We start from the raw sequence: 12,324 nt of genomic DNA on the forward strand, positions 1-12,324 counted from the left end.
GTAAAATACTCATGCCGGTAATACTCACAAGGAGAAAACCAAATATAATGCATCATCCATATTACCCTGTGTTTACCATTCAGCTCATTATAACAGAACTTCCATCTACTATAGCTGGAAAAAAGTGACAACTTCCTGGGATTGAAGTGGCTGCCCCTAATGGTAATATCAGATGGGCCTGTGGATCGGTGGACCGCGTACCGCTTTTAGAACAGGCAATCCGAGCCCGTCGGGTCCAATGTACCCCTGATTCGAACACTACAGTTGCGTTTGCTGTGCTGGAGCTGTAATAAGAATTCGCCATTCTGTGCCTCAGGGCCCTGAAAGGATGATTCATGCCACCAATGGTTAGGTTCCATTGCACTAGTGGTCACCAGGACCCCTGCAGCTGGGCGTCACAAAGCGTTTGGCAAAGTGCAGTTATCGACCAATCAGAGACAATAACCCCTGGACGGGAAGTCCAGCCTTTGGCCCAGAGAAGGAGTGACCCGCCGTACCTGCGTTTGCTGGATGGCGTATGGATTGTCGCTGACTGCTGGGCAATGCTAGGCTGTCCATTCTGCTCTGGTCTCAACTCCGCCACAATCAAAGCTCACGATAATCACATCCAGCTACTGCGCGTGTCGACTCGTACGCAGACCAAAAGGCTCGAAAAGTGCTCCTAGCTCCCACCGTAATATGCTATTGAGCCCTGACCATATTGTCTTTGCTGGTGTGCTGCGGTGCGGCGTGCTCAGTGGCTGTTTGCAGGACCAAGAGCACCAAAGCCCCTGCTCTTTTCCGTCGCGAAAGCCCGTCTTGGTTGTCTCTGAGACTCCGCCTTCGACCAGGATCCCCCGGTCTTGATAATCCCCTGCCAGTTCATGTCACACGTCTCGTCTCCCCAATTCTGTCTCGTCTCTCTTTTCTCTTGGGTCATCTGCTCTAATTATCATCTATCTCCTCTGCTCCGTTTTGCTTTTCAAGCGCTTGTTTCTGCCACACCCATTCCAGGCCTCGCAAAAACCGTCTGGCACGAGAACATCGAGGTTCATTACCAATCGTTCCATTTCCTCCCTTTTACTTATCGCGCGAAAGTACACGCTCGATTTGCATTCCCTCCACCTCCTTTGGGCATACCGAACAAGCGCACAGCAAAATCGACCCCCCTCCGATCCGAACTTCGTCTCTCGCCTTTCTTCGACGACATCAACATCAACCTTTTGGAGAGTCTAAGCGATTTCACTGCGTCGACAGCTTCTTTTTTACCACCACTCGCACCCGTGGTGCTGAGCTTTCAGCCACCGTTCCACTCATTTCGACAATATCTACTCATCTTGCTGCATCCGGCCAGCTCTCCCCAGATCTCGGATTCATCGAATCGTCGCCACACCCGCTAGCTTCAACTCTGTCTGGTTGCGACTGACTTTGTTCGTTCATTATTTCCGAGACGACTTCTATTCAATTAACCACGCGCGGTCTTGCCTGGACGTGGCTTAGTTTCTTGTTCATCATCCCGGTTGAACTTGACTTTCTTTCTGACAATTTCTTGCTGGCTTGTGCCTTGATACGAACTATACTTGACGACTTTTCGAACCCGCCATGCCATCGGAAACCTATTGATTATCAAGATTGATTTCGTTCCGAACTTTTCGCCACGATGAGTTTGCCTGAGCCACCGTCCTCAGTGGACAATGGCTGCTCTGTCGTTCACGACAACACTCTATATGTTTTTACACCAACGGCCTTCATGGCCCTGCCCTTGGAAGAAGACGCAGAATGGGAGGAACTAGAAATGGGACAACAGGTTACTGGAGGAGTATGTGTTGGCACCGAGGCCGAGATGTTTGTGGTCGGAGGCAACGGCGGCCCTGCTGAGTACAATGGTCTTCAAAAGTTCATTTTCACGGACAAGAAATGGGAGACCATCGCTACCGACAACACAGCCTTTCGAAACCTGCAATACCACGGTGCCGCTTACATAAAGAATGCCAATCGAATCGTCGTTGCGGGTGGTACCCAAGATGGCAGAGAAGCACCTTCACAAAACACATATTACATCGACCTTGCAAATGCGATGAATATCATGTCTGCGGCTGGCGCTCCTCCGGTTGTCAGCCCTGTTGTTATTCCTTGGTCTGACGATGCGGCCTGTATATTATGGGACAAGGAAGTCAGAACCTTCGCTTCAAGTGGATGGGTCAACAACGGCGTCACTCTGGCAGAGGCCCTTCCACCTTCTAGCAAAGCCCTTGTTTTGGCAGGAGATGACGGTTCTAAGAGCCTCTATGTTTTCGATCTCGCAGCAAGCCCCAATATGGTCCATCGCTATGCTGTTTGGGGGGCTAACGATCAAGGTATCCAAGGGGCCGTTGACGCGAATACGAAACGTGACCTCTCTTTGAACGACTGGCCTGACTATAACTCCACACTGGCTCCTACGATCACACGTGCTCAAGGACAATACTCGATTGCTCAAGATTCAAATGGCAGAGTTGTCTTTGTCGGCGGCAATGCTGATGAACCCCTCGCCTTTTTCGATATGAAGGACAACTCATGGCTCAATGCCGCCGACGTCGTTGGTGATCAGAAGATTCTTTCAGCAGAATCTTCTACCGCGACCACGAAGACTAAGACCAGCTCTACCAAAACATCCTCATCTGATTCATCCACCAAGACGAAGTCTGTCACCTCGGACGCATCGTCCACATTCGCCACATCCACTGCTTCAGCATCCGAAACCGAGAGTCTGTTTGCCTCGGAGACAATCTCCGAGTCCAGCTCCGCTACTGGCACTGACGCTGCGTCTATCGCTGGTGGAAGCAGCGACGGTGACTCTGGCCTCAGCTCTAACGCTATCTTGGGTATAACTCTTGGCACGATCCTAGGTTTTCTTGCTCTGCTCGTTGTCATCCTCCTGCTCCTACGTCGTCGCAAGAAGACACAGCAACAGCCCTCGCCTGAAAGGGCACAGCCTAAGAATGGCTTTGCTTCTGACAAGAAAGATCCTATGGGTCTTGGCGGCGCTCCTGTATCGCCTTTCCGTGGCCACCAGTCCAACATGTCACAAGAGTCGTTCTCGTCTATGACAATCTTGATGGGTGGTGCTGGCAAGAACAGCAAACCTCCTACCCCCCGTGAAGTGCGCAACCTCGCTGACGAGAAGGAAATGGGTTTCGGTGGTGCTAGCCCTGCCTCGCCTCACTTCCGTAACCACGTGTCAACCATGTCCCAAGATTCCCAGTCATCCATGGCGATCTTAATGGGTCGTGCCGGCAACGGCAACAATGGTAACTCTGCTGGTGTCGATCAAACACAATTCAAGTCCACTATCGGCAAGCCAATCCTGCAAGAGCCGCAGTACCCAACCGTGCAAGGACAGGACGCAAAGGGAGTTGCCTTCGACCCCAACGTCGTCGAGCCCCGATCACGTAACGGTCCCCTTGAAACCCAAGACGGGCTACGAAGAAGCTCGGGCTGGAACCGCTACTGGTCTGGTGGCAGCGCTCTTCAAATTCTCGGCTTCGGTGGACCTCCTAAGCGGAACACTGTCAGCTCAGATACCGAATCGCACTACTCTGAACAGCCAGGCTTCCGAAACCCCCGTGTCACACAGGACTCTGCTACTGTCCCTCCTCTTAATTTCGAGTTCCGTCCTGAAATGAACCGGGTTAACTCTGGAAGCCCCGTCGTCTCCGAGTACAGCAAGAACATTCCCTTCAGGGATGGCGTTGCTGGTAAAATCGAAAGACCAATCTCAAAGGTATCGTCCTCCGGCTATTCCAGCGGCATTCCCGAAAGCATCAATGAGACCTGGGATCCCGAGTCCAAGGACAAGCCATGGGGCACCGACAGGGCGACGAGCAGCATTTACAATCCCAGCTTCTACTTCGGACAGCCACTCTCTCCCAGAGTTCCTCAGCCTCAAACACCCACATCTGGAGTAAGCACTCAGCCTCAGCTTGCGATGGCATCACAGTCGAATGACATGAGTTGGCTCAACCTTGGTGACCGGGCTCGCCAGTAAAGCTCGCAGTCTTGATGAACTGATGAAGTCGTTTGAGTCTTGCATGTTTATCGCGAGCCACTGAGATACCCCGTTCTGCATTGGCGCATATTCCTCCCCCCCTGAAAGCGGACAGCTGGCTTCAGTACAAAGCGACCGCCCATAAGCGCATATCCTGCTCTTTAACCCTCATTCAACCTTTACTATTCAGTGCAAGTACATAATGGCACGCGCACTTGATCGCACTCCCTACTCCTCTCAGACCTAGAGTCTATTGGACACACTATTTTCTTTTCTCCTTTTTGATAAAGCACCGCATGAACCCGTGCCGGCGTGTCCTCGCCGGCCTAATATGTCTCATACCTATTTTTCTTTTTCTTTTCTTTAGCCTGCTTTCGTCTTATTTGTACATTCTAGACGTTGACCCGGGATTGGTCATTATTTCCCACCTTTTCTGTCGATCATCGTCGCCGTTGTTGTTATGATACCACCATCTCCTGATGTATGTAATTGGCTAGTGTAGCAAAAAAGGGAACCTCGATGGATGATCAAGATGTTGATGGAGATGTTAGACGGAGGATAAAAAGAGCTGACAGAGCGTCGTGATGGGGAAGGGGACGTGGTTGCTGGTCGAGGTTGAGCGACGGCAGCCAGTTTTGTTGTGTGTATGTGTGGAGGTCAAGGGAAGCCAGAAGAAGCAGTGGTTGCGAAGCTGGAACTTCCCGCAATAAAGCGATATGAACAATTACCTCTGATTTCTTGATGTGACGTGGCATAAGTACTGGCAGATGCCAAGTTGAATAGTGAAGTAAGATGATGAGAGTGAGAGATGCTTCAGTTGAGCAGCCGTTTCTCTTATAACAGCTACGCTTCTATGTATGTGAGAGTGGTCAGAGCTGATCGGGTTATATTGTTCTGTTCCATGTTTATCATTCAGTAGTTATTCCAAGATCGGTCTTGTTTCTATGTGAGACCAGTCTATACTCAGCCGCATGTCACCCAGGAATAGCTCATTTAATTAATCGCAAACCCTTCAGTAAGGAATGATCCTGCAGCCACAAACGCCGCTCTTATATCCGGGCCATGAGTGGTGGGTGTGAAGATCTGTACACCACAACCAGCATCAGAGTTTCGACAAGCGGCGGGCCGAGCCTTTTCTTTACCTTGGCAGCACGTGCTCTTACTGAAGGAGTTTATGTTAGATATTGATTCTAAATGTGACGGTATATGAGTTATCAATTGGCAGAAAACAGGTGTCACTTGTCTTTTATACAACTACTAAGGTAGTGCTCAAGGGAAATACGCCACGCTCAATACAGAACACAACTCCACCTGATCTTCCTTGGCTTGCAGAATAAACTCTGTCAGCAAATGCAGAATTATTCCAGAAGAGAAGAACGGATTTGTTCCATACATTCCTAGCGGTACGTATATATCCAGGTGCTGAATTGACACCAGCAACTGCCCAGAGCCTCAACTCCGGGTTTCTATGGGGGTCTAAGGGAGCGGCACATAACTCGGTGAACGATTTGAGTAACAAGGCTCGTGATGAACATGTGAAAAAACGACCTGCTGCTACTGTCAGGTTGTTATGACAGATTAGAACTATGGACATTGTAACTAAACTAATTAATGGCTCGATTCTTGCATGTCTGTATATCTATCTCCCTTCGACTGACAGAAACCATGTTTAGACATATCGTCAGGGCTATATTAGCATATGCTATGAGCTACGTATTAGATATTTCTCTAACAAAGTACACGTTTGAAATTTGCAAACACATACTCAGAGGACCCGACTGCCCTGCCAGACTTTACCCAAGCCTGCAAGAGCTGTGAGTGTTGGTGGGGAGAGGAGATGAGCCCCGATGCAAGCCCAACTGCCTGCAATAACCGGCCATTTTGCCCGTCGATATTATCCCAAGGGGCTAAACTAGGATGATGGCGTTTTCAGGGTCCTTCAGGTAACCTGGTCTGGTCTAGCTAGGTAGCAATAATCAAGTAGCGGTTGGTTTTTGAGTCTGAGAGATTTTCTCAGCCGAGCCATGATATGTTAGCAATGGGGGGACTATTAGTTACAATGGAGCTATTATGGGTTGAGAAAACACGACGGTCGTGACATAGTACTGGAATAATTTTGAGTGACCGAATCCTGAACCAAACTGCATGTACAAGTATTCATTCATGTGAGTGAGCTCTCATACGACAGAATACGCAATTAATACATTAAGCCAGAATTACCCGCAAGTTTCTCCGTACGGAAGAGGTTGCCGGTGGTAGAAGGGCGACCCTAGTCAACGGACAATCGTAGTCTGATTGGGATGGAATAATCCGGAGACGAGTTGGAGCTCAACAGTGCACGGGTGAAGGGGAATGGAGATGGGGATGGGGATGGGGGATTCAAGAGGAGAATGGAGGAGTCCAGTTCAGGTCCACTCGAACAGTGAATTCGACGGGGTGCTCTCTGTGTTCACATGTTTACTAGTTTAGTGGTCAGCGTTATTAAGCCGGATACATTCCGAGGCAGCTCCGATAAATCCAAGGAAAAGAATTTGAACAGAGCTTATGAGGTCAAATGTGGTGTTTTGAGACTTGAGTCGTAGTTCATGTGGTCAGCTTTAAAAGAAGTTTTTAAACCCATCAAACAATACTCAGTAATAGGTAATAACACTACCACTGAAAGAGCAACCACAAAAAAAAGCCAAGATTCCATCGGTCACCAAAACGGGGGCTCAAACAGACAGAGAAACACCAATAACGGGCTCAGACACCTCCATTTGCAAGGGCCCCTGGGCAGCAGCACGGCCAAATTCCAATTCTGGTAGGCGAGTCAGAGCTAGAGCTGCGAGGTTTACAAGGCTCTGATCTTGGAGACTGAGGTCCATCCTGTGAGAGGTTAATGACGAGTTGATGTTAGACCATCATCCATGGCTTGGCTTAAGCCCATCGTTAAGAAATGCCTGTCAGAGACCATCATCAGAAGCCTGAAGAATCTCGGAACAAGGGACATCCCACGCGGCCCTGCAGCCATAATTTAGTCAGTTTAAGTCAGCTGGATTAGATGAATGAAAATGAGAATGTGTGTGTGTGTGATAATCCCAAGGTCATGCTCTATAGAAAGTACGGTTAGCTAGTTAGTTCCTGTAAATTCTGGACAAAAGAACCCCCGCGTGAGCCAAACTCGTGCAAGTCAAGTCGCAACGGAGAATACGGCTTGTGAACCGCAGCCATCCATCCCTGCCATGAACTGCAGTAAAGTGACCCTCTCCACCGTTTCCCCCGACGAGCTCCCTCAAAGTCCCTCAATTCAATTGGCAGAATCGTAGCTGACAATGTTCTGCATCCATTGATTTGGTTTATCCTCCGTGAGTGTGATGGAAGATGGAGCGTAATAGAGAGTGGGCTTCCTGCTTCGCAAAGTACCAGTACTTTGATGGATCCCTGCTCCCCAATAACTCACTCAATGGATTTCTGTGGTTGGGTTCTGGCCAATAAAAACTAGGTGGTAGAAAAAGAGTTAGGATTTGGCTTTAGCTCTAACTCACTCACCTCCAGGTCCTCCCCAGCCTGGCTCCAGCTTACAGCGGGTACAGGGCAGAGGACGCCTGAAGGGGGCCCAACTGCTCCCCACCAACAGTTGGCTAGGAGCCCCCACTCTCACTTGTCATCCCCCCCCCCCACTCTGGCGACAAAAAGTCTCTCTACATTCAGACCTTCCCTTCAGTTCTCATATTGGAAACGTTGGAGAGCGGGTTGAAGTTGCAGTTGCCTGCCCAGCGTTAGCTAGCCCCCCATAGGTAAGGTTACCTTAGGTAGTACGGATAGATTGCCACTAACTGACATAGCGAACCAACCAACCACCTTTGGACTCTTCACTTTTGGACTTGATTCTCAATTTGACTCTACTCAACTCGAGTCGAGTCTCTTTCGGTAGAGGACTTCCGTTGAGTCGAGTCTTGTTCGCGCTTGCGCTTACGGCTTCTGTTGCCGCTTTTTTCTTCTTTTTCTTCCGTCGGCATCTGTATCTGCATCTACATCTGCACCTGTGTTGCATCACAAACCACTGACGACGGCCTTCTTTCTCCCTTGACGCTCCTCACTCAGCTGCCCCTCTGGTCCAACTACTTTTTGCATCGTCGCAGCGTTCACAGCCTCTGCGGTACTCATTCCGCTTTATTTCATCGCAGGCTTTTCCCAGCCCGTTATTTTTGCCGCGATATTTCTGCTGTCTCTATCTGTATCACCGCCGATCAACCGGTCAAGTACCTCCTGTGTCCGACTGGAACGCATCTTGATCCTAAATCTCGCCCGTTTTTATTCTGTGATACTTGTCAACTTCGAGACTTTTTTCTTTCTTCATCACTACCTACCTATTTTGGAGTCAGATCCTCCGCTTTGGTGCTGCTTCCACGACCTGGTTTTCTTGTCTTGCGCAGCCTTCTTCTGGCTCGCCCACTACTACTCAACCCCCTCTCGTCCGCCTAATTCGATAAACTCAATTGTACCACATCGGCGCCCGCCGTCACTTCAGCCATGATGAGTTCGACGACATGGAACGGGCAAGACCAAACAATGACCTCGGGCGGTGATGACGATTTCCACCAGTTTCTCGACATGAGCAACATGGGAAGCCTGGGCGATGCCATGCACTTCGACTTTCAATCTTTCCAGGATGGTTCCGCCCAGGGACTAATGAGTCAATCGCGCGATGCTCCTGACACAATAATGACCGACTGTGACAACCCAGGCCTGATGGCCACAGCCGGCGCAGTGCCAATGTCAACGTCCACTACTCAACCAACGATCCCGGCTCATATGATGACGCCTGCAAGTGACCCCATTTCCAACATCGATGCCCAGATCCAGTATCTTCAGCAGCAGAAGTTTCATCAGCAGCAACGCCAAATGCAGGAGCAACAAGCGGCTTTCTTCCACAACCACAACCACTCTGTACCACCAACGCCGCAAAGTCTTGAGATGCCCCACAACGCACAATTCTACTCCCAAGCCGAGCAAATACCAGCCTCGGGTGCTTACGATAGAGGCTATCACCAGCGCATGAAGGAACAAGATGTAAGGAATCACTACTGCCCCTCTCACGACGATCTGAAATCAGGAGAATTCGAGGCTAACTTGTATTCAGATGGCTTTCACACCTCTTGTCTCCCCGGCAGTGACTCCTCTGGATCCCAACTTTTCTATGGACAGCGGCTACACTATTCCCAACGCATACTTCAGTCCTCTGACATCGCCAGCCCTTCATGCGCAGAACGACCCCTCGACAATCTACGACCCACGCCACACAAACACAGACAACTCGCCAATCGACCATGCGGACCTTGACAGATCGGCTGTTCCCGTCACGTCTGTCTTGGACTTGCCCAAGAAGCCTGCCAGGAAGAAGGCCGCAACGAAGACGAGGGCAAAGGCTAGCATTAGAAGCTCTCCCATCGTGAAACCTCAACGTCGGAAAGTGGGACCCAGTCCTGCGATTGTGTCACAGGTACTCAACGAGTTCGAAGAGATGAACGGCTCTTTTTTCCCTACGTCCGCAACCTCTACTGAGACCTCGGCTGAGGAATACTCATCAGTGTCCCCTGAAGCGCTTTCCGAAATGCCTCCGCCTCCAATTCCCAACAGGAGATCGACCAGCAAATCGCCATACATTCAAGCACAGCCAAGCAGCCAACAAACACCTGTCCCGGGTCCTGTGGACTCAAATCCTGCCCCAGCTACACCTGCTTCGCTTATGAAGCTACCTGCATCTAGGGCAAGCAAGCATGCTGCCGGGCACCAAGAACCTATTGTTTCTGATCACATCGAATCACTAGAGCTACCCGAGTCGGTATCAAGCAAGACTATGACCCCCGTTATCTCACGGTCCTCGGTCCAGTCCCCAGTTGTGGAAGCTGCTCCTGGCAAGGCGTCCGGCTTCCAACCTCTGCCATCCCCGGCATTCCCTCGACGACAATCGGGAAGCGCTTCTGCAACCGCGAGCCCTCAACTAGTCCCCGGGTCGACGGGTCCGTCTGCGCGGAAAACTCCTCAACTTGCACCTCGGTCAAGCAGGAAGAGGTCTACAGGCTCTGTTCACGTTTCGCCTGCTCTGCTACCGAGAATCTCCCCCAGCATCAAACCCTTGCTTCCTGGTACGCCTGGAATGACGCCGGCGGAGAGTGCTGCTTCACAACTGCTGATGTCAAAGTCCAACTACCAAAACATCCTAGAGGGTAACAAGGTGCCGGGTGTGTCATATCCAAGCGAACTCTCGACCAACCTTACATCAAAGCGAACATCACACAAGATTGCAGAACAAGGGCGCCGCAACCGAATCAACTCAGCACTGCAGGTCATGGCTGGACTGTTGCCTGGAGGCGATAAGGCAGACATCATGGACGAAGGCGATAAGAAGGACGGAAAGCAAGCGAATGCACAGAACAGCAAAGCCAGTGTTGTCGAGAACGCTATCGTGCATATGAAGAGCTTGGAAAAAGAGAACGGGGACCTGAAGAAGGAGGTTGAAGAATTAAAAAAGCAATTGGAGGGTTTACAAGGGTCAACAGAGGAAAAGCAATAGCAAGAGATGGAAATGTGGTTGGTTCATGGCAAGGTACATAAGCGCTGTACAAATGGGGACCCCGGACAGTAATAAGATCGGTCCAGTTCGCGAGGGGTCGGCAGTCTGCATTATATCCTCAACGGTGGCAGCGATGTTTTGTTTTTGGCGTTTTGTCTGAGGTTGGTAGGGCGGCTAGGCGGGACATTAGATAAGCGCCTTTAGGCGTAGACTGGCTATTTGTAGAGAATCATTGATGCGATGTAGCCAGAGACATGATTGGATGATTTGGTAAACGAAAGGTTAACGGTTTCACATGAATCGTGGAGCATAGATATACCAGGGTTGAATATAATAGTCAAATCAGTCAAACCAAGTATTACTAATAACGAGCAAGGCACAGTGAGACATGGATGTGAGATACCAGGTTTGAGAAATAAGATCCGAGAAGCGAACAAGTGACGTGTGGTGGAGAGAAGGGAAGAGACGAGAATGTATCCATAACAATGTTTATTGTGATGATGATGGTATCATGTTATTGTTGTTTTTGAGCAAGGACATCAGTGTCTAGTTGCTCCATAACCTCCATCACGAGCTTCAAACTCTCCATGAAGCCGTTGACAGCGACACGAAGCATTCTATTGGTTGTTGCTCTGTACTGAACCTCGAGGAGCCGCGCATCTGCATCTGCATTTGCAACTTGACCATTTGGTGAACCTTGGGTTGACTTTGACGTCGGCGCCGGGACAACGGTGAGCTGTCGCCTGACGAGTGGGGAGAGTTCAGGGTCCACCTGAATGGCCTTGAGGGCGGTTGTGGCCAGTCGAGCAGTAGGAAAAGGGACGTTTAGAGTACTAGACAAGGGGGACAGGGGTTAGTAAAAGGGAAGCTGTAGAGTAACGGGAGCTATGACAACAACAAACAACAGCCAGCCTTGGAGTTGAGCTTAGCCTTGTAAAGCGTCATCGTCAAGGGGTGGAAGAGGGAAGAGGGGTGGCTTGCATTGAACAGGGAAATTCGGCATCGGGAGTGGCGGTCATGGTTATTCTTGATGATGGTGGTCACTGCTTCCAAGCAAGCGACCGCTTTTATCTCTCTTGTGTGTGATGCGATGCGATCGATCTCTATATCGATTTCCTTTTTGTCTTTTCCTATTTCTTTTGGCCGTAGTCACTATCAGGGCAATGAAAATGACGGAGCTAGGTTGGCTCGGCTGTGACAAGGAATGCAGATCTAGACCTAATTTCGAAGGGAGAGGAACGTCACCCGTTATATCGGATTTGAGTGATTTTCTCTTTGTTTTGGTTTGTTAGATAGGGCGGTTTCTTGGGTGATTTGAGAACGATCACAATTAAATTGTGTATGTGTGATAATAATTAGTGAGAGTGTGACTGGTGGTGAAAATTGACGGCAGGTTTCTGATATGCGCGCGGGGATAAGATTGGTTGGTTCAAGGTGGGGGATCGGGCGGTAAAGATTGACGTTATTGCAGCAAGAACTAAAGTTAGAGGTAGTTGCCAGATTCGTGTAACACCGCCACAAAAGCCACAACCGGTTTCCATCATAACAACAGCTAAATTTACTAGCTACGATAGAGAGTACAGTGATGTTATACGAGATCTAGGTTATCCTAGGAACACTTTATGATGCATTTGGTCGTACAATTTTGTAAGAAAATAGTCTAGCTTGCATGCTCTAATTGTAACTGATTTCTCATGTAACACTGCTTCCACGGAATTGGCTGTAAGAGATTTAGGGTAACTATTTTAGTATACATACAACA

At 49.6% G+C, this 12,324-nt stretch overlaps 4 protein-coding genes across 4 annotated transcripts; 3 read left to right on the forward strand and 1 right to left on the reverse strand.

Moving 5' to 3' along the window:
• The first annotated feature begins 579 nt into the window (after window positions 1-579).
• EDB82DRAFT_105645 (uncharacterized protein) lies at window positions 580-1,509 on the forward strand. Its single transcript, XM_065606959.1, has one exon. The coding sequence runs from the start codon at window positions 864-866 to the stop codon at window positions 1,377-1,379; it is 516 nt and encodes a 171-aa protein (XP_065465934.1). The 5' UTR covers window positions 580-863; the 3' UTR covers window positions 1,380-1,509.
• On the forward strand, window positions 1,510-4,230 carry EDB82DRAFT_105651 (uncharacterized protein). The gene has a single exon (XM_025735809.2). The coding sequence runs from the start codon at window positions 1,640-1,642 to the stop codon at window positions 4,004-4,006; it is 2,367 nt and encodes a 788-aa protein (XP_025587927.2). The 5' UTR covers window positions 1,510-1,639; the 3' UTR covers window positions 4,007-4,230.
• Window positions 4,231-8,521: 4,291 nt separating this feature from the next.
• Window positions 8,522-10,562, forward strand: EDB82DRAFT_472742 (uncharacterized protein; the record flags this gene model as incomplete). The annotated part of the gene is made up of 2 exons (XM_025735787.2): window positions 8,522-9,058; window positions 9,129-10,562. The coding sequence occupies 2 exons, from the start codon at window positions 8,522-8,524 to the stop codon at window positions 10,560-10,562; spliced, it is 1,971 nt and encodes a 656-aa protein (XP_025587925.2).
• Window positions 10,563-10,911: 349 nt separating this feature from the next.
• On the reverse strand, window positions 10,912-11,997 carry EDB82DRAFT_492413 (CTAG/Pcc1 family). The gene is made up of 2 exons (XM_065608408.1): window positions 11,544-11,997; window positions 10,912-11,395 (listed from the first exon to the last, which is right to left on the reverse strand). Exons 1-2 carry the CDS (start codon window positions 11,579-11,581, stop codon window positions 11,077-11,079), a joined length of 357 nt encoding a protein of 118 aa, XP_065465935.1. The 5' UTR covers window positions 11,582-11,997; the 3' UTR covers window positions 10,912-11,076.
• Window positions 11,998-12,324: the final 327 nt, after the last annotated feature.

Source organism: Fusarium venenatum (genome assembly GCF_020744135.1).
Source record: "Fusarium venenatum strain MPI-CAGE-CH-0201 chromosome Unknown EDB82scaffold_1, whole genome shotgun sequence".
Taxonomy (NCBI): Eukaryota; Fungi; Ascomycota; class Sordariomycetes; order Hypocreales; family Nectriaceae; genus Fusarium; species Fusarium venenatum.